Raw genomic sequence first — 25,777 nt, 5'->3', positions numbered from 1 at the left:
TCAGCAAGGGCTTTGAAGATGAAACGTGGCTGGGTCTTTCAGCATGACAATGATCCCAAACACACCGCCCGGGCAACGAAGGAGTGGCTTCGTAAGAAGCATTTCAAGGTCCTGGAGTGGCCTAGCCAGTCTCCAGATCTCAACCCCATAGAAAATCTTTGGAGGGAGTTGAAAGTCCGTGTTGCCCAGCGACAGCCCCAAAACATCACTGCTCTAGAGGAGATCTGCATGGAGGAATGGGCCAAAATACCAGCAACAGTGTGTGAAAACCTTGTGAAGACTTACAGAAAACGTTTGACCTGTGTCATTGCCAACAAAGGGTATATAACAAAGTATTGAGAAACTTTTGTTATTGACCAAATACTTATTTTCCACCATAATTTGCAAATAAATTCATTAAAAATCCTGATTTTCTGGAAAAAAAAATCTCATTTTGTCTGTCATAGTTGACGTGTACCTATGATGAAAATTACAGGCCTCTCTCATCTTTTTAAGTGGGAGAACTTGCACAATTGGTGGCTGACTAAATACTTTTTTCCCCCACTGTATATACAGACGATGCTATTAAGTATGCTATTGCCCCGACTGTTGATCTGGCTCTGCCAAAACTACAGTCAGATTTTATAGCTATGCAGGAATCCCTTGCTGATTCAAAACGTGTGCTTAATATGGGCAAAACAAATTACATGTTGTTTTCAAACTCTCGTAAGAATGTTTCAGATGAACTAAATGTTAACTCACGTTCAATTGGATTGATACGGATTTGACATTAAAAAAAACATTTACTGTAGATGAGCTGGTTAAGAAGCTAAGATTTAAAGTTGGCTTTTTCTACAGAAACAGATCGTGCCTTTCTCTAAGCTGTAGGAAGCAGATTATTCAGTTAACCTTTTTATCTGTTCTTGATTATGGTGATTTATTATTTATCAAAGTGCAGCTACTACTACTCTAAAACCTTTGGATGCCATCTACCATAGTGCACTTCGTTTTGTTACAGGTGACAGTTTTTTGTTATTGTTGTGATATCCAAATGGTAGTTACAGTCTTGTCCCATCGCTGCAACTCCCGTACGGACTCGGGAGAGGTGAAGGTCAAGAGCCATGCATCCTGCAAAACACGACCCTGCCAAGCTGCACTGCTTGCTTAACCCAGAAGCCAGCCACAACGTGTCGGAGGATACAACGTACAACTGGCGACCGAAGTCAGCGTGCATGTGCCCGGCCCGCCACAAGGAGTCGCTAGAGCGCGATTCGACAAGGACATCCCGGCCGGCCAAACCCTTCAGGATATCACCAGCTTGCTTCCCAAGGCTGTGAGTAAGTCCCCGGGGGCTGATACTGTCATGGCTCCTGTGGGGTCAAATTACATTATGAAGGGCAGCTAAGAACAGCTGAAGATGGATTTTAAAGAACTGATTGGGTCTCTACTTGACACCAACAAACGCCCCATTATATCTGTCCCTCTGCCCTCCCTAAATCGTGGCATTGAACGGTTCAGCAGACCTTTAGCCCTCCATAACTGGCTACGAGACTATTGCAGCTCTGTGGGTGTAACATTTATTGACAATTTTGATAACTTCTGGAAACAAAGCTCATGTTATAAGGAGGCTGGGATCCACCCAAATCATTTGGGTTCCTGGATCCTTTTACAGCATTATAAGGCTGCGTTGAGACAATGACTTATCAATGACCCAAGTACAGCTCATTTAATCCCTACCATTGTATCGCTGAGTTGTCATAATGCTTCAGCAAATGCACATTATCCTAGGGGCGCTGGAAGACACCATGTAAGTAACCTAATTTATGTCCCTCTTACTGCCCTGAATGCCTCTGCTGATCCTACAGCTATTGTATGCAGTAATCATATGCCTATGAACCAGAGTTATACTGTTAGCAGTGAGGTGGTGTGTCCTAGTAGGAAGTCCACGGTGTGCAGCTCACCATGCACTATCAGCTCCAATATAAATAACATGAGCAAGTCTACTTATGATAAGCTTCCCAGTAAAGCATTAAAAATTAAAACAAAACAAAAAAAGTGCTAAATATATTATATTAATAATACCCATATTAAACATCTGTAGCCTAAGAAACAAAGTTCATGAAGTCAATAACTTGTTTGTAACAGATGACATTCATATTCTGACTATCTCTGATACTCACTTAGATAATACCTTTGATGATACAGTGGTAGCAATACATGTTTATAACATCTACCGAAAATACAGAAATGCCAATGTGTTGCGGTCTATGTTCAGAAACACATTCCTTAGAGAGGATCTCATGTTAAATACTGTTGAAGTAATATGGCTACAGGTTCATCTGCCTCACCTAAAGCCCGTTCTGGTGGGAAGCTGCTATAGACCACCAAGTGCTAACAGTCAGTATCTGGACAACATGGCTGAAAAGCTTGATAATGTATGTGAAATCAATAGAGAGGTACACTTTCTGGGTGATTTAAATATTGACTGGCTTTCATCAGGCTGCCCACTCAAGAGAAAGCTTCAAACTGTTACTAGTGCCTGCAACCTGGTTCAGGTTATCCAACAACCTACCAGGGTAGTTACAAACAGTACATGTGCTGATCATATCTATTTATTTATTTATTTTAGGGGGTAGAACAACTTTAATATTGCAGATAGATTGTAACTTCCATCAATGTAATTGTCTGCATCACTTACAATCCCCCATTTTTTTTCTCGCAAATATATACATACACATACATATACACATACATACATACATACATACATACATACATACATACATACATACATACATACATACATACATACATACATACATACATACATACATACATACATACATACATACATACATACATACAGTACCAGTCAAAATAGTGTGCAAAGCTGTCATCAAGGCAAAGGGTGGCTATTTGAAGAATCTCAAATCTCAAATATATTTTGATTTGTTTAACACTTTTTTGATTACTACATGATTCCATATCTGTTATTTCATTGTTTTGATGTCTTCACTATTATTCTACAATGTAGAAAATAGTAAAAAATAAAGAACAACCCTTGAATGAGTAGGTGTGTCCAAACTTTTGACTGGTACTGTACATACATACATAGATACATATATATAAATACATATACATACATATATAGACGTCCTTTAAAAAAATATATTTTCCCTTTATTACTTTCCAACCCCACCACACCTCCCGTAATTAGAGTAAACTAGTGAGCAACAACGCTTAGCCATCTACTTCCAGCTTATACAGTGGGGGAAAATAGTATTTAGTCAGCCACCAATTGTGCAAGTTCTCCCACTTAAAAAGATGAGAGAGGCCTGTAATTTTCATCATAGGTACACGTCAACTATGACAGACAAAATGATGAAAAAAGATCCAGAAAATCACATTGTAGGATTTTTTATGAATTTATTTGCAAATTATGGTGGAAAATAAGTATTTGGTCAATAACAAAAGTTTGTCAATACTTTCTTATATACCCTTTGTTGGCAATGACACAGGTCAAACGTTTTCTGTAAGTCTTCACAAGGTTTTCACACACTGTTGCTGCTATTTTGGCCCATTCCTCCATGCAGATCTCCTCTAGAGCAGTGATGTTTTGGGGCTGTGGCTGGGCAACACAGACTTTCAACTTCCTCCAAAGATTTTCTATGGGGTTGAGATCTGGAGACTGGCTAGGCCACTCCAGGACCTTGAAATGCTTTTTACGAAGCCACTCCTTCGTTGCCCAGGCGGTGTGTTTGGGATCATTGTCATGCTGAAAGACCCAGCCACGTTTCATCTTCAATGCCCTTGCTGATGGAAGGAGGTTTTCACTCAAAATCTCACGATACATGGCCCCATTCATTCTTTCCTTTACACGGATCAGTCGTCCTGGTCCCTTTGCAGAAAAACAGCCCCAAAGCATGATGTTTCCACCCCCAAGCTTCACAGTAGGTATGGTGTTCTTTGGATGCAACTCAGCATTCTTTGTCCTCCAAACACGACAGTTGAGTTTTTACCAAAAAGTTATATTTTGGTTTCATCTGACCATATGACATTCTCCCAATCCTCTTCTGGATCATCCAAATGCACTCTAGCAAACTTCAGACGGGCCTGGACATGTACAGGCTTAAGCAGGGGGACACGTCTGGCACTGCAGGATTTGAGTCCCTTGCGGCGTAGTGTGTTACTGATGGTAGGCTTTGTTACTTTGGTCCCAGCTCTCTGCAGGTCATTCACTAGGTCCCCCCGTGTGGTTCTGGGATTTTTGCTCACTGTTCTTGTGATCATTTTGACCCCACGGGGTGAGATCTTGCGTGGAGCCCCTGATCGAGGGAGATTATCAGTGGTCTTGTATGTCTTCCATTTCCTAATAATTGCTTCCACAGTTGATTTCTTCAAACCAAGCTGCTTACCTATTGCAGATTCAGTCTTCCCAGCCTGGTGCAGGTCTACAATTTTGTTTCTGGTGTCCTTTAACAGCTCTTTGGTCTTGGCCATAGTGGAGTTTGGAGTGTGACTGTTGTTGATAACAAGTTCAAACAGGTGCCATTAATACAGGTAACGAGTGGAGGACAGAGGAGCCTCTTAAAGAAGAAGTTACAGGTCTGTGAGAGCCAGAAATCGTGCTTGTTTGTAGGTGACCAAATACTTATTTTCCACCATAATTTGCAAATAAATTCATAAAAAATCCTAAAATGTGATTTTCTGGATATTTTTTTCTCAATTTGTCTGTCATAGTTGACGTGTACCTATGATGAAAATTACAGGCCTCTCTCATCTTTTTAAGTGGGAGAACTTGCACAATTGGTGGCTGACTAAATACTTTTTTTCCCCACTGTACATACATTTTATGGACACAGTCAATTTTACAATAGTTATTTTTTGTTTGTTTTTACTCCTGAACTTCCTCTACCCTCAACCTCTCCGATCATTTCCATGATGTCTATCCGGTTTGCTTCTACATGCCATATCTTTCAAACTGTGCTCTTTCACAAAAGTTCTCAACCTACAGTGAGGGAAAAAAGTATTTGAACCCCTGCTGATTTTGTACGTTTGCCCACTGACAAATACATGATCAGTCTATAATTTTAATGGTAGGTTTATTTGAACAGTGAGAGACAGAATAACAACAAAAAAATCAAGAAAAACGCATGTCAAAATGTTATAAATTGATTTGCATTTTAATGAGGGAAATAAGTATTTGACCCCTCTGCAAAACATGACTAAGTACTTGGTGGCAAAACCCTTGTTGGCAATCACAGAGGTCAGACGTTTCTTGTAGTTGGCCACCAGGTTTGCACACATCTCAGGGGGGATTTTGTCCCACTCCTCATTGCAGTTCTTCTCCAAGTCATTGAGGTTTTGAGGCTGACGTTTGGCAACTCGAACCTTCAGCTCCCTCCACAGATTTTCTATAGGATTAAGGTCTGGAGACTGGCTAGGCCACTGCAGGACCTTAATGTGCTTCTTCTTGAGCCACTCCTTTGTTGCCTTGGCCGTGTTTTGGGTCATTATAATGCTGGAAGACCCATCCACGACCCATTTTCAATGCCCTGGCTGAGGGAAGGAGGTTCTCACCCAAGATTTGACAGTACATGGCCCCGTCCATCGTCCCTTTGATGCGGTGAAGTTGTCCTGTCCCCTTAGTAGAAAAACACCCCCAAAGCATAATGTTTCCACCTCCATGTTTGACGGTGGGGATGGTGTTCTTGGGGTCATAGGCAGCATTCCTCCTCCTCCAAACACGGCGAGTTGAGTTGATGCCAAAGAGCTCGATTTTGGTCTCATCTGACCACAACACTTACACCCAGTTCTCCTCTGAATCATTCAGATGTTCATTGGCAAACTTCAGACGGGCCTGTATATGTGCTTTCTTGAGGAGGGGGACCTTGCGGGCGCTGCAGGATTTCATTCCTTCACAGCGTAGTGTGTTACCAATTGTTTTCTTGGTGACTATGGTCCCAGCTGCCTTGAGATCATTGACAAGATCCTCCCATGTAGTTCTGGGCTGATTCCTCACCGTTCTCATGATCATTGCAACTCCACGAGGTGAGATCTTGCATGGAGCCCCAGGCCGAGGGAGATTGACAGTTCTTTTGTGTTTCTTCCATTTGCGAACAATCGCACCAACTGTTGTCACCTTCTCACCAAGCTGCTTGGCGATGGACTTGTAGCCCATTCCAGCCTTGTGTAGGTCTACAATCTTGACCCTGACATTCTTGGAGAGCTCTTTGGTCTTGGCCATGGTGGAGAGTTTGGAATCTGATTGATTGATTGCTTCTGTGAACAGGTGTCTTTTATACAGGTAACAAGCTGAGATTAGGAGCACTCCCTTTAAGAGTGTGCTCCTAATCTCAGCTCGTTACCTGTATAAAAGACACCTGGGAGCCATAAATCTTTCTGATTGAGAGGGGGACAAATACTTATTTCCCTCATTAAAATGCAAATCAATTTATAACATTTTTGACATGCGTCTTTCTGGAGTTTTTTGTTGTTATTCTGTCTCTCACTGTTCAAATAAACCTCCCATTAAAATTATAGACTGATCATTTCTTTGTCAGTGGGCAAACGTACACAATCAGCAGGGGATCAAATACTTTTTTCCCTCACTGTATAACCTATACACTTATTATGGACACAGTATGTTTTACATTAGTTACCTTGTTGTTATTAGTTGTTATTAGTCCTAACCTTCAGCTCCATTCAACCCCTCCCATCTATCTCTTAACACCATCCATATTGGATTTCTATTTGCCATATATTTGTCAACTGTACTGTGATGTTTCACAAAAGTTCTGAATCCTTCTATTCTGATTGTTTCTACAGATAGTAAATTGAAAATAAATGTTTTTGCTAAAAGTATTATAATATTATTGATCAATTGACTATTGATCATATCTTTACTAATGCTGCAGAAATTTGTTTGAAAGCAGTATCCAAATCCATCGGATTTAGTGATCACAATATAGTAGCCATATCTAGGGTAAAAAAAAGTTCCAAAGGCTGGGCCTAATATTGTGTATAAGAGGTCATACAATGCGTTTTTTAGTGATTCCTATGTTGTTGTGTGAAGAATATTTGTTGGTCCGTGGTGTGTAATGACGAGCAACCAGACGCTGCACTTGACACATTTATGAAATTGCTTATCACAGTTACTAATAAGCATGCACCATTAAGAAAATAACTGTAATAACTGTTAAATACCCGTAGACTGATGAGGAATTGAACAATTGTATGGTTGAGAGGGATGAGGCAAAAGAGAACAGCTCTGACACCCATGCATACCCCACAAGACATACCACCAGAGGTCTCTTCATAGTCCCCATGTCCAGAACAGACTATGGGAGGCGCACAGTATAACATAGAGCCATAACTACATGGAACTCTATTCCACATCAAGTAACTTTTGCCAGCAGTAAAATTAAATTTAAAAAACTGATAAAAATACACCTTATGGAACAGCGGGAACTGTGAAGCAACACAAACATAGACACATGCATACAAACACATGATAACATATGCACTATACACACATGTACACATGGATTTTGTGTTATAGGTATGTGGTAGTAGAGTAGAGGCCTGAGGGCACACACTTAATATGTTGTGAAATCTGTTACGAATGTATTGTAATGTTTTAAAAATGTATAACTGCCTTAGTTTTGCTTGACCTCAGTAAGAGTAGCTGCTTCCTTGGCAGCAGCTAATGGGGATCCATAATAAATACAAATACAAATACTTCATAAACTTCCGTCTTATCTAACTTTGCAGTTGAAGTATATGCATCTGAGTTGCCTAACCCGTTCATAGGATAGGGTTCCCACCGAGCTAGGTAAATCTGCTTTTAGTTTTAATGCACCATACTGCTGGAACAAAATACATTTCATCTTGATGTTCTGGTGCCGTTTGGGCAATTTAAGGTATTGATTGAGGACTTATTTGTGGAGGAATGTAACTGTTTTTCTGGGTGATGTGATATTTTATTTGTGCTTCCCATTACTGTGTTTTTGTAAATCTGAGGATCCAAGATCTTTTACAAATTATCGCCCAATATCTGTACTATGATGTTTTTCAAAAATCCTAGAGAAACTGGTGTGTAAAAGAATGTTGAAACATTTAAACCAACACTTTATTCTATATGAGCACCAATATGGTTTTCATAAAAACTACTCTACAGATATGACTCTTTTACAACTTGTGGATAAAATCTTTATAGCCCTAAACAACAATGAATACACTCTTGGCATCTTTCTAGATTTATCAAAAGCATTCAACATGGTTGATCATTAAATATTACTATATTGCATTATTACGGTTTTCATGATTATACATATAAATGGCTATATAATTATGTTTATGATAGAGAACAATTTGTAAATGCAAATGGTTGTGCATCTACCAGGGCCAAGATATCCTGTGGCGTTCCACAGGGTTCAATCCTTGGACCTTTGTTATTCCTAATCTATATCAAAGACCTTGCTGCTGTGTCTTCTACCATACTTCCCATTCTTTTTGCTAATGATTTTATCAATCAAGAATTTCAATTCACTAATCAATGAAGCCAACTCAGGCATGGCCAAGGTTTCTGAAGGGTTCCAGGTAAATAAATAACCTTTCAATGTAAAATAATCCAACTTCATTGTATTTACTGGTAGAATAATACATATTTTTTTATATAAAAAAAAAGAAAATAAACACTTTTTTTTTTTTTTTAAGAGCCAGAATCTCCATTGGTGGGAATAAAATGGACCAGGTTCCATCCACTTGATTCTTAGGTGTTCTAGTTGATGAAAAGTTATATATCATATTCACTTTGTCTTTAGCAAAGTGGTGAATTCCGTTGGTATCATCAGAAAAATTAGTGGTTTGGTTCATCAGTCTTGCTTCCTAATGCTATACTACAGATTAATTTACCCATATCTCATTTACTGCAATATTATCCGGGCCAGTACATACTGTATGCTCCCTACCTACACAAATTACTCATCACACTGAAGAAATTTGCAAGACTAGCCACCCCCTTTAACTACTTGCCTCCATCTGTCCCTCTGTTTAAGAAACTCAATATATTGTCTATCTGCAACATTTAATATACTCCAATTATGCACCTTCATCTACAAATACACATACCTCCCAGACAGCCTACCTAAACCCTTCAATGGATTCTTCCAGGTAAATTCCCAAAGTCATGCATACAACACAAGACACTGCGATAACCTGCACCCTCCCACTGCCGCACCTCACAGTCAATTCTCTATCAGATACAGAGGTTCCATACTCTGGAATTCCTGCATAGACTAGGGGTTAGCCTGATGAACCCAGTAGTCTACCCAGTAGTCTCCTCCATGCAGTTTGTTATCTGTACTGTTATGTCTTTCACTTGTTTTCTTTGGTGCAAATAAATAAAACCTAAAAACCCAAATAAGCTAGTTAACGTTGCTAATAATAAAGTTAGCTAGTTTGCTTAAAGCTTGAATCCTTAATTGGTAAAACTAACACCTACGTTGGGGATATTACAACAATAAGAAATGTTATTGCAAACAACAAACACACTTTCTTTCCCCTAAGACATAATTTATACGTTAGTAGTTATAAAAAACAGATTTGTTGTCATGTTTAGGTTGAAAAGGTGAAAGGTCAGTGGTGAATGTACATCTCGGCAACTTGGGTAGCAAAATGTTCTTAGAGTTTCCCACTTGTAATTATGACTTGGAGTTTCGTTCAAGTGAAACTTCTGAGTCAAAACTCAGAACTTCAGATAATTCCGACAGCATGTAAATGCCCCATATGACATCAGTTGCAAAGATATGGCGTTATATCGAAGCCAAAACTCATGCTAGCAGATAATCCGTTACAAGCGCATATAAAACACATGAAGTGTGCACATGTTCAGTGTAGGGTGAACAAATTGAATTTGAGAGCGTGCAAGTGTGTCATTGGGAGCAGAAAATCATTGCAGCACACAATAAATGAGTCTGAGAGTGGAGATAAACTTCCCCCTGAAGAAATACTAATCAAATGTAAAGATTCAGAAGTTGTTGCAAATATACCCTGTTCAGATGTCTCTTCTCACACAAATATTTAAATTTTACTCTTCAAAATCCTTCTTGCTCTAGCCGAGTGAATCTTTTGCTATAATATTTTACAGGTAGATGTCAGTGTCAAAAGTCTAACCAATGAGACAACCTGGAATATATAACTGAAATGCAATTGGTCAGGATTTTTTTGACCAAACAGCTGGTTGACTGGTTTGTTTAAATGCATATTCATAACACTTACTAGGTATCCTGGATCCCCTGATTCCCCTCTCTCTCCTCTGTCTCCTGGAGGACCCTGATCAAAAACAGAAGAATAGGTCGATAGTAAAGACCCTCACAACCGTATTGGGATTAGTAATGAAAGATGAGAGAAGAGAATGGGGAGTAACTCACTCTGTCACCTGGAAGACCATTCGGACCCTCAACCTTCCCATCATCCCCTTGCTCGCCCTAATATAAAGAAACAATGTAAATGTTTCTTTATATGGAAGACAATACAATTAACCTCACACAGATTGCTCACTGAATGGGTACTGTTTCTTCAAAGATGGTTGGTAAGTGTCCTGAATGATCCTACTGTAACTGCGTACGCATGGCAGATCAAAAAAACGCAACAACAAACACATATCACATAAGTGCATGAAGCAGATACAGTTTTCTCTCTCTCTCTCTCTGCAAAATAAAAGCTATGCATTGTTTACGCCATGCTTAAATGACCAGCGTTAGCCAGGGTTGATTTGTTGTTTGATATGCATTACATCTAAAGCAGACTTGGGGAATATAAAGGATAACTACAGAGAGTTGTGTAGGAGGATGTTTGTTTCACAATTCAAATCGGAAACATTGGGTTCAAATGTAGATCCAGACAGCTGGTTGATGTTAATACACATTATAACAGACTGAGGATAGAGACATGTTGATAGAGCATTATGGCCAAACAACACCACAAGCGTCAATTTTTTTCTTATGCCCGTCAGACACAGTTTAATCTAACCCACTGTAATAAATTAGACGCGCTACACTGGGAGCAGAAGAATCACATCAGAGAGGCAGCAAACTCGATTTGCTAAACTGTCTTTTTACACTTCAATTCAAAGGTTTTTACGAATGTCTGATATACAGTGTAGTGAGAAAGTATTCATACCCCTTGACTTATTCCATATTCTGTTGTTACAGCCTGAATTCAAAATGTATTACATAGATTACTCCATAATGACAAAGTGAAAACATGTTTTTAGAAATATTTGCAAATGTATTGAAAGGTATTGAAGATGAAATACTATTTTACTATTTTCTACATTGTAGAATAATAGTGAAGACATCAAAACTATGAAATAACACATTTGGAATAATGTAGTAACCAAAAAAGTGTTCAACAAATCAAAATATATTTTATATTTGAGATTCTTCAAAGTAGCCACCCTTTGCCTTGATGACAGCTTGTAGACAATGTAGAAAATAGTAAAAATAAAGAAAAACCATGAATGAGTAAGTGTGTCCAAACTTTTGACTGGTACTATAAGTATTCACACCCCTAAGTCAATACGGCAGGTAGCTTAGTGGTTAAGAGTGTTGTGCCAGTAACCGAAAGGTCGCTGGTTCTAATCCCTGAGCCGACTAGGTGAAAAATCTGTCGATGTGCCCTTGAGCAAGGCACTTAACCCTAATTGCTCCTGTAAGTCGCTCTGGATAAGAGCGTCTGCTAAATGACTAAAATGTAATACTTTATAATCACCTTTGGCAGCAATTACAGCTGTAAGTCTTTCTGGCAGTGGAGGCTCCTCAAGACAATATTTGAACAAATTAATTTCTTCCAAAATGAAGGAGACGCAAGAGAGAAATAGAGCGAGAGAGAGATTTCATCATTTTCTTTCACTTTCAGTTTCACTTACTTAGCTAGCAAATGCAGCTAGCTAGTTTAGCCTACTGAAACACCCTGCTCAAACAGAGGGATGCTATGTTAGCTAGCTGCTATGACTTTCCAACACAACACTGGAACTCTTCCAAGTCAAGGTAAGCTTTAAGTATTACTAATTTATTGCCACCGGGCCGGTGTAACTGCTTACTGACTGTACACAAACGTTACTGCATGATTGTAGCGGGTTTACTAACGCGTTAGTTCTATTAGCTATGCTGACGATGACGTTACTTTAGCTAATATGGTGACAACGATGTAGGCTGTTTGTAGAGGTTTGGCTTGGAACCTATTTTTCGCATGGTCACATACAGCTGATTTGTTGTGCTAATGATTACACCCTATATCAGCTAGATGCTGGCAAGAGTGTGCAAGGTGGTTTTGAATGTCACTGTCTGTCACCACAAATTTGTCTCTCGACCTGTGTGCACCTACGTTGTAAACTTTCATTCATAGGCTAGGTTTTAGCAACCTCATGATGGGTATAGGGAAAATGTGAGTATCATGTAGTAGCCTAAACCTATCGCTGTTACAGTGAACTGGGTGAATGGAATATGAATGAGAGTCATCCAATATGCTGTAATAGAAATAAGGCCATGCTCATGAAAAAAATATCGTCCTCCCTCATCTTAAACGGCACTGACCACCCCTGCTTTCTGGGTAATACAATTCTTCAAGCTCTGTCAAGTTGGTTTGTTGATCATTGCTAGACAGCCATTTTTAAGTCTTGCCATAGATTTTCAAGCCAATTTAAGTCACAACTGTAACTAGGCCACTCAGGAACATGCAATGTCCTCTGTAGCTCAATTGGTAGAGCATGGCGCTTGTAACGCCAGGGTAGTGGGTTCGATCCCCAGGACCACCCATACATAAAAATATATGCGCACATGACTGTAAGTCGCTGTGGATAAAAGCATCTGCTAAATGGCTTATTATTATTAATGTCGTCTTGGTAAGCAACTCCAGTGTAGATTTGGCCTTGTGTTTTAGGTTATTATCCTGCTGAAAGGTGAATATGTCTCCCAGTGTCGTTGGAAAGCAGACTGAACACGGTTTCCTCTAGGATTTTGCCTGTGCTTAGCTCTATTATGTTTATTTTCATCCTAAAAGCATACCCATAACATGATGCAACCATCATGCTTGAAAATATGAAGAGTGGTACTCAGTGATGTGTTGTGTTGGTGTCACAACTTCCTCCGAAGCTGCCTCCTCAACATGTTCGGGCAGGCTTCGGCGTTCGTCGTCACCGGCCTTCTTGCCGCTACCGCTCCTCATCTCATCATTCCATTTGTTTTGTCTTGTTTATTACACACACCTGGTTCATATCCCCTCATCAGTACCTGTATAAGTGTTCCCTCTGCCCCCTTGTCTTTGTGTGTGATTGTTTATTGTGGAGGATAGAGAAGCTCGGTGGAGCTCCGTGTATTTTGTATCGCTGGGATATTTCCCTGTGTGCCTTGTATTTTCCAGTGCACCTGTTTTGCGCACTGGAGTGTTTTGACGCATTACTGCGTAACTCTGGGTTTCAGAATAAATCCTGTTATTCTGTGATTTACCCTCCTGCGCCTGACTCCTTCACCTATTCACAGAATCACACACCCAGCAGGAGAGGAGCACATGTCTGGAGTCATGGCACAGGTCTGGGAGCATTCGACAATGCTAGCCAGCTTGGGAGAAGTGATGGATCGGGTTCTCCAGGTCGTCCAACGCCTGGAGAGGAGAGGACCCAATATTTCGGGACCAGCTGAGCGACCGGATCCAGCCACCCACACCCCAGCACCCAGATGATTCATATATCCCGACCAAGGGAGTTTGACGGGACAGCTGCCCACTGCCAGGGATTCCTCCTGGATCTATACTTCTCGACCATCAGCCTGGCTCCATCGGAGCGGGAGATGGTGTCCGCCCTCGTCTCCTGCCTCTCGGGGACAGCCCTGGAGTGGGCCAACACGGTCTGGAGTGAAGGAGGAGCCACGTTGGACAACTACGGGGAGTTCGCTCGCCTCTTCCAGGCCGTCTTCGATCACCCGCCCGAAGGTAGAGAGGTGGGCGAGCGGTAGGTCCACCTGAGGCAGGGGACGAGGACCACGCAGGACTTTGCCCAGGAGTTTCATACTCTAGCGGCTGGGTCCAGGTGGAACGAGCGGGCCCTCATCGACCATTTCCGGTGCCACCTGCGAGAGGACGTCCGAAGGGAGCTAGCCTGCCGGGACACCACGTTGTCTTTCAATCAACTGGTGGACATGGCCATCCGGTTCGACAACCTGCTGGCTTCTAGAGGACGTCCTGGAAGGGGCCTGCCCATTTCACCCACCCCCCCAACCCGCATCACGAGTTAATGGAGCTGGGTGGTGCGGCGATCCGGGAGAGTGGAGGACGACAGTGCCAGTGTCACTCTTGTGGCACGAGAGGACATTCTACTGCACGCTGTCGTCAGCGTTCTTTGGGGTCTGGAGGCAGCAGGCAGGGCACTCTCGCGTCACCCCCCAGGTATCGAACACCCACACTCGTTCAGAGCCCTCTGCTGCGCACTGTACCCTACACCTCCACTTCCCTGATTACATGGTAGATCCCCAGTGTAAGGCACTGGTCGATTCAGGCGCAGCTATTACATTGGTTCCCCTATCCATTCCACTCCCCATCAGAGCACCTGACAGTCGAATATTAGGGTCCGGGTTCATTAGGGAAGTTACAGCACCAATCAGTATGGTTACGCACAAGAACAATAGAGAGCAAGTCACCTTTTCTATTTTTGAGTCTCCTGATTTCCCTGTTGTGTTGGGTCTTCCTTGGTTAGTATGAAAATGTATGCACTCACTAACTGTAAGTCGCTCTGGATAAGAGCGTCGGCTAAATGACTAAAATGTAAATGTAAATGGAAAATGTTAGCACTACACAACCCCACCTTTTCACGGCCGCAGAGGGTTCTCACAGGGTGGTCGCGAGAGTGTCAGGGTAGGTGTCTAGCTGTTTCCGTTGGTGCAACCATGGTGGAAAGTCCAGACACTACCTCCACAGTGCGCATTCCCCCCGAATACCTCGATTTGGCGCACGCTTTTTACCACCTCATCGGGCGGGGGATTGTGCGATAAACCTCTGGGTAGACGCTGTGCCTCCCAGGAGTCATGTGTATCCCCTGTCGCAGACTGAAACGGAGGCGATGGAGACATACGTCTCAGAGTCCCTGCGCCTGGGGTGCATACGTCCCTCCATTTCCTCCGCCTCCTCGAGTTTCTTTTTTGTGAAAAAGAAAGACGGAGTTCTGCGCCCTTGCATTGATTACCGAGCACTGAACAAGGGGACAATACGTTATAGTTATCCTCTACCCCTCATTCCATAGGTAATCGAGTCAATGCATGGGGCGCGCTTCTTCACAAAATCTGATCTCCGGAGTGAGTACAACCTGGTGCGTGTCAGAGAGGGGGACGAGTGGAAGACAGCATTCAGCACAACCACGGGGCATTACGAACACCTCCTGGTGATGCCGTACGATTTGATGAATGCTCCATCCGTCTTCCAGTCCTTTGTGAACCAGGTGTTTCTGGACATGCTTGGTCGCGGTGTAGTGGTCTACATCGATGACATTCTGGTGTATTCCGCTACGCGCGCCGAGCATGTGTCCCTGGTTCGCAAAGTGCTGGGCCAACTGTTGGAACATGACCTTTACGCCAAGGCAGAAAAGTGTCTGTTTTTCCAACAGTCCGTCTCCTTCCTTGGATAACGCATTACCACCTCAGGTGTGGAGATGGAGGGAGATCGCATTTCAGCCGTGCGTATTTGGCCGACTCCAACCACGGTAAAGGAGGTGCAGCGCTTTATTGGCTTTGCCAACTACTATTGGAGGTTTATCTGGGGCTTTGGCAAGGTCGCAGCTCCTATCACATCTCTGTTGAAGGGTGGACCTTCCCGGCTCCGCTGGTCTGCTGAGGCTGACAGGACCTTCAGTAACCTGAGGGTTCTGTTCACCTCAACCCCGGTACTGGCCCATCCCGATCCATCACTACCGTTCGTAGTGGAGGTGGATGCGTCCGAGGTAGGGATAGGCGCTGTCCTATCTCAATGCTCGGGCACATCACACTAGCTCCGCCCCTGTGCCTTCTTCTCCAAGAAGCTCAGCCCGGTGTTGCAGAACTAAGACGTTGGTGATCGGGAGCTGTTGGCTGTTTGTTGGCTGTTGTCCGAGCCCTGACCGTGTGGAGGCACTGTCTAGAGGAGGCGAAACACCCTTTCCTCGTCTGGACGGGCCACCGTAACCTTCGATTCCCACAGGGGGACAGTATAAATAATGTATGCACTCACTAACTGTAAGTCGCTCTGGATAAGGGCGTCTGCTAAAATGAAATATAATAATATGCCATTTAGCAGACACTTTTATCCAAAGCGACTTACAGTCATGTGCGCATACATTTTTACGTATGGGTGGTCCCGGGTATCGAACCCATTACCCTGGCGTTACAATCGCCATGCTCTACCAATTGAGCTACAGAGGAGTACATCCGGGCAGCGAGGAGGCTCAACCCTCGCCAGGCCAGGTGGGCCCTATTCTTCACCCAGTTTGATTTTACACTATTTTACATTCCGGGTACGAAGAACGTGAAGGCAGACGCACTGTCACGGCTGTACGACCCAGAGGAGAGGCCCATAGACAATACCCCCATACTCCCGGCCTCCTGCATTGTGGCGCTGGTAGTGTGGGCGATGGACGCGGACATAGAGCGGGCGTTACGCACAGAGCCATCTCCACCTCAGCGCCCAGCTGGGCTGCAGTTTGTGCCGTCTCTTGTCCGTGACTGTCTGATCCATTGGGCACACACGTCTCCCTCCTCTGGTCACCTAGGTATCGGCCATACAGTGCGCAGCCTATCCGGAAAGTACTGGTCGCCTACCTTGGCCAAGGACGTGAGGGTGTATGTCTCCTCCTGCATGATGTGCGCCCAGAGTAAGGCACCTAGGCACCTCCCAGCGGGTAAGTTACAGCACTTACCAGTTCCACAACGGCCATGGTCCCACCTGTGTATTGACTTTCTCACTGATCTTCCCTCTCTCAGGGTAACACCACCATCCTGGTTGTTGTGGACCGCTTTTCAAAAGCCTGCCACCTCCTTCCTCTGCCTGGTCTCCCCACGGCCCTGCAGACTGTGGAGGCCCTGTTTACTCACGTCTTCCGGCACTACGGGGTGCCAGAGGACATAGTGTCTGACTTGGGTCCCCAGTTTCCATCCAGGGTCTGTAAGGTGTTCATGGAACGTCTTTGGGCTCGGTTAACCTGACCTCTGGGTTTCACCCTGAGAGCAATGGGCAGGTGGAACGGGTGAATCAGGATGTGGGTAGGTTCCTGCGGTCCTACTGCCAGGACCGGCTGGAAGAGTGGTCAGTGTTCTTGCCATGGGCAGAATATGCCCAGAACTCTCCGCCACTCCTCCACTAACCTATCGCCATTTCAATGTGTTTTAGGTTATCAGCCGGTTCTTGCACCATGGAATCAGAGCCAGATCGAAGCTCCTGCGGTGGATGACTGGTTTCGGCACGTAGAGGAGACGTGGAACGCTGTCCAGAAGGCCAACGCTGACCGCCACCGCAGTGAGGCCCCGGTCTTGGTACCTGGTGATCAGGTCTGGCTCTCGACCCTGGAATCTGCCCCTTCGCCTGCCCTGCCGGAAGCTGAGCCCATGGTTTGTGGGGCCGTTCAAAGTCCTGAGGAGGATAAACGAGGTTACTTATAGGTTATTACTCCCTCCAGATTACCGTATTAACCTCTCGTTCCATGTGTCTCTCCTCAGGCCGGTGGTGGCTGGTCCGCCCCAGGAGTCTGAGGTGCGGGAGGTTCTTTCCCCCCCTCTGCGGTGCTGGGTTCCGGTGAGGAATATCCTCGATCCGTCCCTATTGTGGGATTTCCACTGTCACCATCCGGCTCGCCCTGCTCCGCGTCCTCCTGGCCGTCCCCGAAGCCGGCGTTGGCGAGCTGCTGGAGCTGCACGTCAAGGTGGGGGGGGGGGGGGGGACTGTCACGACTTCCTCCGAAGCTGCCTCCTCTCCTTGTTCGGGCAGGCTTCGGCGTTCGTCGTCACCGGCCTTCTAGCCACTGCCACTCCTCATCTCATCATTCCATTTGTTTTGTCTTGTTTATTACACACACCTGGTTCATATCCCCTCATCAGTACCTGTATAAGTGTTCCCTCTGCCCCCTTGTCTTTGTGTGTGATTGTTTATTGTGGAGGATAGAGAAGCTCGGTGGAGCTCCGTGTATTTTGTATCGCTGGGATATTTCCACCTTGTGCCTTGTATTGTTTTGACGCATTACTGCGTAACTCTGTGTTTCGGAAAAAATCCTGTTATTCTGTGATTTACCCTCCTGCGTCTGACTCCTTCGAAACCACCTCATCACAGTTGTATTTGCCACAAACATAATGTTTTGTATTCAGGACATAAAGTTCATTTCTTTGCACATTTTTTTGCAGTTTTACTTTAGTGTTGTAGATCCATCCTCAGTTTTCTCCTATCACAGCCAATAAACTCTGTAACTGTTTTAAAGTCACCATTGGCCTCATGGTGAAATTCTTGAGCGGTTTCCTTCCTCTCCATCAACTGAGTTAGGAAAGACGCGTGTATCTTTATAGTGACTGGGTGTATTGATACACCATCCAAAGTGAAATGAATAACTTCACAATGCTCAAAGGGATATTGAATGTCTGCTTTTTTTTTCATCTACCAATAGGTGCCCTTCATTGTGAGGCATTGGAAAACCTCGCTGGTCTTTGTGGTTGAATCTGTGTTTGAAATTCACTGCTCAACTGAGGGACCTTACAGATAATTGTATGTGTTGAGTACAGAGATGAGGTAGTAATTCCAAAATCATGTTAGACACTATTATTGCATACAGAGTGAGTCCATGCAACTTATTATGTGACTTATTAAGCAACTTACTCCTGAACTTATTTAGGCTTGTCATAACAAAGGGGTTGAATACTTATTGACTAAAAGCAATTCAGCTTTTAATTTTTAATTAATTAGTAAACATTTCAAAAAACATAATTCCACTTTGACATTATGGGGTATTGTGTGTAGGCCAGTGATGCAAAATCTCAATTTTATCCATTTTAAATTCTGGCTGTAACACAACAAAATGTGGAAAATGTTAAGTGGTGTGAATACTGTCTGATGGCACTCTATGCCTGTGATATGCTTCTGCTGTAGCACCCCCAAAATTACGTTGGCAAAGCAACATTAGCCTTACGTGATGCTTGCAGTCTAGTTTCTGAGTTAGACATAATGTGAGGGGAATTGTGTACCTTTTCACCATTTGGTCCTGGACGCCCAATAGGGCCTTGGGGTCCCTGATGACCCTACACAGACAGACAGGGATGGAGGAAAGGGGTTAATTCTGTGATATACAGATTTAATCAGTGATAGACTTTTAAAGACAATTTCACTGATGTTCGTGGAGATCACATTCGCTGACATAACCTTTAAAAGTCAATTGCAGTGCACAGGTTGTTTATCTGTGTCTATTTGAATGTCAACAACAGTAAAGAAATAGCACATAGAGTTCTGGGCATACAAAAGTTACTTTTTCAAAATGCCTTTCTGCAGCAAAGTACACAGTTTATGTAATGAACTCTCTCGCAGGGTGACGCCAAACGCCATATAATGAAATACATTTCTGAAATATTTCTGTGATGGCACAGTTACATCCACTTTGAAGCAAAACATGTTTTACTGTTTCTTAACTTGTTTCCTTGTCACACATCAGAGGTTTGTTTACTAAAATTGACCATTTTCTAATTCTGGGGTCTCCAACTCCAGTCTGGAGAGCTACTGGGTGTGTAGGCTTTTATTTCAGCACCACACCTGATTCAGCTATTCATGATTCATCCGGAGGATCATGATGCATTGAATTAGATACCTAAGTGATGGTCTGGATTAAAAACCTGCACACTCGAAAACGAGAGTTGGAGAACCCTGTTCTAACTGGTATTAAGCCAGTTGAAACCGATTATAGTCCTTAGGTATTATGATTATTTTAGTGACAGAACTCAGGCCATCGTGATTGATGAGGTTAAGTCATAATTTCTTGAAGTAGTTCCGCAGGGGTCGATACTAGGACCTGTTCATTTCACTTTTTATATAAATGCTATTGGTTAATCTGTTGAAAATGGTAAATGTAATTCCCTGACTGCTGACATGACTGTGACAAGGCTACAGTCCGATTTTGCAGTTGTGCAGGAAGCCCTTACTGATTTAAAACTCATGCGTAATATGGGCAAAACAAAATACATGTTGTTTTCAAGTTCTCGTAAGATTGCGCTCATCGGATGGTTCTATACTGAACAAAAATATAAACGCAACATGTAAAGGACCCATTTTTCATGGGCTGAAATAAAATATACCAGAAATGTTATGCACAAATTTGTTTACATCCCTGTTTGTGAGCATTTCTCCTTTGCCAAGATAATTCATCCACAGACTGCAGGAATGTCCACCAGAGCTCTTGCCAGAGAATTGAATGTAAATTATTCTACCATAAGCCGCCTCCAACATCGTTTTAGAGAATTTGGCAGTATGTCCAACTGGCCTCACAACCGCAGACCACGTGTATGGCGTTGTGTGGGCGAATAGTTTGCTGATGTCAACATTGTGAACAGAGTGCCCCATGGTGGCGGTGGGGTTATAGTATGGGCAGGCATAAGCTACGGACAATGAACACAATTTCATTTTATCGATGGCAATTTGAATGCACAGAGATACCGTGATGAGATCCTGAGGCCCATTGTCGTGCCATTCATCCACCGCCATCACCTCATGTTTCAGCATGATAATGCACGGCCCCATGTCGCAAGGATCTGTACACAATTCCTGGAAGCTGAAAATGTCCCAGTTCGTCCATGGCCTGCATACTCACCAGCCATGTCACCCATTGAGCATCTTTGGGATGCGCTGGATCAACGTGTACGACAGCGTGTTCCAGTTCCCGCCAATATCCAGCAACTTCGCACAGCCATTGAAGAAGAGTGGGACAACATTCCACAGGCCACAATCAACATCCTGATCAACTCTATGCAAATGAGATGTGTCACGCTGCATGAGGCAAAAAGTTGTCAGACCAGATACTGACTGGTTTTCTGATCCATACCTCTAACTTTTTTTTAAAGGTATCTGTGACCAGTCATGTGAAATCCATAGATTAGGGCCTAATGAATTTATTTCAATTGACTGATTTCCTTATATGAACTGTAACTCAGTAAAATCTTTGAAATTGTTGCATGTTGCGTTTATATTTTTGTTCACTATAGTTAGCCTACTCCCGATCTGGACAAACGATCCACCTACCACTGTTGCTACTATGAGTGGTGGATAGAGGGCAGGATAGACAGATTGGTAGACTATATTGACCTGTAGTATAGTTAGTGCACGGAAAAGCATAGTGCATAAGGGCAATATCAAAACTCTTTAATATAGGGGAGGCTCATGCAAGCAGATGAGGAAATTTGTCTACGATGGAATTCTAGGGTAAAGCCTGCAAAAAGGCGAATGTAAACCAGGGAAAAAACACACAATCCTCCCCAAAGCAAAAAAAAATGGTTAGACAACCCTCCCCTAAATTTCATACTGTCCCTAAGTGGTGTGATTAAAAGCATTAGGAGTGAAGCGCGTTGGGGGAACAGTTTTACCTCAGTACATTACTGTAACCCAGTTTTAACTAATTAGTACAGTGTGATCAAAAGCATTACAGGAGTGAAGAGCTTCCAGGAGAGATATGGTGATCAAGGAACAGGTCAAAAGCTGTATTTTATTTGTTTCATTTTACATTTTTTATGTGTTTTATGAAATTGTACAGTATATGCAGGGCTCCCTTGTAAAAGAGACACTGGTCTCAATGGTGACTCCCTGATTAAATAAAGGTAAAGAAATATGTAGACTTACCTCATAACCTGCTAGACCTATTTCCCCCTGTTTACCCATTCTACCTGGGGCACCCTGTGAGAGGAAGGGAGGGAGGGTTTGGTTATAATCACACTGGAGCTAAAACTGCAAATAACCACATTACCCATCTAAAGTGACAGCCTTCAGATGTCAATGAAGGTCAAACCTAAATACAGCAAACTATACTGTCAATATGCAAGTTTCTCAAGATTTTGCCCTGACTGCTTGACTTCTTACTGTGCTTTACCTTCTAGTTCTAACATCATGGCCCTTATTGATAAAGCATCTCAGAGCAGGAGTGCTGATATAGACTCTTAGAAAAAAGTGTTCCGAAAGGCAGTGGCGTGTATTCAAGCCAGGCCTCCCCAAATTTTTTTATCAAAAACATTGATACAAAAAACATAAAACAATGTATCTTTCGTTTCTCTGTGTTTCATTCTGATCCAACCATTAATTCATACATTGTTCTGCCCCTGGCCTGAGAGGATGAAAGTTTAATATGTACAGTAGCTAGATGTAGAAGGCTAATGTTAACTAGCTAACGTTGCCCATGAATGGAAGTTAGGCTAGCGAGCAAGCATTTTAGCCAGGTAGCCTAGGAAAACTATAACTAAAAGCATGTACTGTATGTCAACATGAAAGAGAGGAGGATGTCATTGGCATTTCTCTACAAGTAGGGTGAGTCAACATGTTTTTCTACTTACACGAGCGCGCGCAAACAGAAATCAGAACCATGGACAGCCACATCATATTTAGCTTATGTTGATTGGATTAAATTGTTTTTGGTATTTTTTAGTTGTCACTGTATTAGACTAAGCAGAGGTGATATGATGATGTTGAAATGTTGAAGTTGAAATGGTGATGGAATAGTGAAGGCAGCTCCTGTTTTGTTTTTGCGACTTGCGGTAACTCTCTGTGGTTCTAAATCAATAGTTGTTTAGTGGTCGTAAAATGTCAGAAACATTAACTTGCTTAACCATGCTGTAGGTCATGTAACTGTCTGTTACATGCAATATGCGTCTTGGACTTGACCGGACAAAGGTTGCTATCCGGTTTTGTGATAAAACAAAGGTGTGGTTGAATTTATTCTGCCACTGTCTTCTTATTGTCTTTAGGCCTATATATCACGGTCGCAAGGCATATGAATGAACAGCAAATAACGCAATTATCACAACACATACAGTGAGGGAAAAAAGTATTTGATCCCCTGCTGAATTTGTATGTTTGCCCACTGACAAAGACATGATCAGTCTATAATTTTAATGGTAGGTTTATTTGAACAGTGAGAGACTGAATAACAACAAAAAAATCCAGAAAAACGCATGTCAAAAATGTTATAAATTGATTAGCATTTTAATGAGGGAAATAAGTATTTGACCCCTCTGCAAAACATGACTTAGTACTTGGTGGCAAAACCCTTGTTGGCAATCACAGAGGTCAGACATTTCTTGTAGTTGGCCACCAGGTTTGCACACATGTCACGAGGGATTTTGTCCCACTCCAGGACCTTAATGTGCTTCTTCTTGAGCCACTCCTTTGTTGCCTTGGCCGTTTCATGCTGGAATACCCATCCACGACCCATTTTCAATGCCCTGGCTGAGGGAAGGAGGTTCTCAACCAAAATTTGACTGTACATGGCCCCGTCCATCGTCCCTTTGATGCGGTGAAGTTGTCCTGTCCCCTTAGCAGAAAAACACCCACAAAGCATAATGTTTCCACCTCCATGTTTGACGGTGGGGATGGTGTTCTTGGGGTCATAGGCAGCATTCCTCCTCCTCCAAACAAGGCGAGTTGAGTTGATGCCAAAGAGCTCGATTTTGGTCTCATCTGACCACAACACTTACACCCAGTTCTCCTCTGAATCATTCAGATGTTCATTGGCAAACTTCAGACGGGCCTGTATATGTGCTTTCTTGAGGAGGGGGACCTTGCGGGCGCTGCAGGATTTCAGTCCTTCACAGCGTAGTGTGTTACCAATTGTTTTCTTGGTGACTATGGTCCCAGCTGCCTTGAGATCATTGACAAGATCCTCCCGTGTAGTTCTGGGCTGATTCCTCACCGTTCTCATGATCATTGCAACTCCATGAGGTGAGATCTTGCATGGAGCCCCAGGCCGAGGGAGATTGACAGTTATTTTGTGTTTCTTCCATTTGCGAATAATCGCACCAACTGTTGTCACCTTCTCACCAAGCTGCTTGGCGATGGTCTTGTAGCCCATTCCAGCCTTGTGTAGGTCTACAATCTTGACCCTGACATTCTTGGAGAGCTCTTTGGTCTTGGCCATGGTGGAGAGTTTGGAATCTGATTGATTGATTGCTTCTGTGAACAGGTGTCTTTTATACAGGTAACAAGCTGAGATTAGGAGCACTCCCTTTAAGAGTGTGCTCCTAATCTCAGCTCGTTACCTGTATAAAAGACACCTGGGAGCCATAAATCTTTCTGATTGAGAGGGGGACAAATACTTATTTCCCTCATTAAAATGCAAATCAATTTATAACATTTTTGACATGCGTTTTTCTGGATTTTGTTGTTGTTATTCTGTCTCTCACTGTTCAAATAAACCTACCATTAAAATTATAGACTGATCATTTCTTTGTCAGTGGGCAAACGTACAAAATCAGCAGGGGATCAAATACTTTTTGTAGGTTGTTATATGGCTTTTTTAAAGGGTTCTCCTATGGGGACAGCTGAAGAACCCTTTTAGGTTCTAGATAGCACCTTTCTTTCTAAGAGTGAAGGATCAGGTGCCCCCTTTCCATGTAATTTTATAATTTTGATCTAAAAGGAAAAACTGTTCCTAGATCAGCAGGTCCTCCTCTGAGACGGTTTGTGAATACAGGCCCAGAAAATGATGTCACTGTCTGCAATATTACAGGCCCACATTACCACAGGTCCAATGGTTCCTCTCGAGCCCTTCGGTCCCACAAACCCTTTTGGCCCCGTCTTTCCGATTGGTCCCGTCTCCCCAAGATGACCAATATGACCTTTTGCTCCCTACAACATACACATATAATTGGTATGATATTATATGAAACACTATAGAGTAAAACGACATGATATAAATGTACATGTACTGTAAACAAAGGTACATTTATAAAGGTATAATACAGGTATAATTGGTATTGCAGGGTTCTGGACCATGTTTTGATCTAGCAATGGAAAATAATAGGTGAAATCAAATTTGTGGTTGATAAGAATACCTTTCTTCCTGGTTTGCCTCTTTCACCAATCTTGCCGGATTTACCCTCTTGTCCCTGGAGTGGAGATATGAGACAGACTGAGAAATAGACATTTCAGCTGAATAGCAACATATGAGAAAATGTAACAGAGATAGACAATGGTGTAGGGCAACATTTTTAGGTGAGGGAGCGCAAAATAATGTAAATCATGTATGATAATTATTCACGTTTTACCAGTGAAATGTCCAAACTGCATCTGCATGCCAATCATTTGATTGATCTCAATCCGTTTCATGGGAATATGCATTTAGATCTTCTTGAATGACTGTTTCATGAACGGCTTAGAGCAGATGGGGTTAATAAACTATTAGCCTTACTTGTATTTTGTTTCAATCAAAGCACATATCCTGCCCGCTCTGTTGAGGTTTGGCGCATTAGATTTTTTTATTTTATACTATTCAGCTTCCGCTAGCCATCCTAAAATCCCATTAGAAATGATAAGGTGTTTTTGGTGTAATAGCAACGTTATAGGCCTACTATGCTATGCTGTTATATTTGGTTCGGTTATGTAAAATGCAAATTAATCATTATGTGATTTTGCGAGACATTGATTCAGCTTTGATCTAACTTTACTAAACGAGCACCATTGTGAGACGTGATGATCTTCTATTTGAAATAACATTTATAAGTGATGAGTAGGACTATTAGGCATAGGCAACAGATGGGTGTTATTTGATGAGTGT

General features: G+C 42.7%; 1 protein-coding gene across 2 annotated transcripts in view; it reads right to left on the bottom strand.

The window, feature by feature from the left end:
* Nucleotides 1-25,777, bottom strand: part of LOC121582745 (collagen alpha-1(XXVII) chain A-like) — a 388,342-nt gene that overhangs the window by 92,050 nt on the left and 270,515 nt on the right. For both annotated transcript variants that reach the window (XM_041898821.2, XM_041898822.2), the window contains exons 38-43: nt 25,056-25,109; nt 24,742-24,849; nt 21,856-21,909; nt 19,224-19,277; nt 10,413-10,469; nt 10,261-10,314 (exon numbers count right to left, since the gene is read on the bottom strand). In XM_041898821.2, the coding sequence (XP_041754755.1) occupies nt 10,261-10,314; nt 10,413-10,469; nt 19,224-19,277; nt 21,856-21,909; nt 24,742-24,849; nt 25,056-25,109 (381 nt within the window). The remainder of the gene's footprint in view (nt 1-10,260; nt 10,315-10,412; nt 10,470-19,223; nt 19,278-21,855; nt 21,910-24,741; nt 24,850-25,055; nt 25,110-25,777) is intronic.

Source organism: Coregonus clupeaformis, chromosome 15 (assembly GCF_020615455.1).
Source record: "Coregonus clupeaformis isolate EN_2021a chromosome 15, ASM2061545v1, whole genome shotgun sequence".
In the NCBI taxonomy this organism is placed as follows: Eukaryota; Metazoa; Chordata; class Actinopteri; order Salmoniformes; family Salmonidae; genus Coregonus; species Coregonus clupeaformis.
This window is presented reverse-complemented; position numbering and strand designations above follow the sequence as displayed.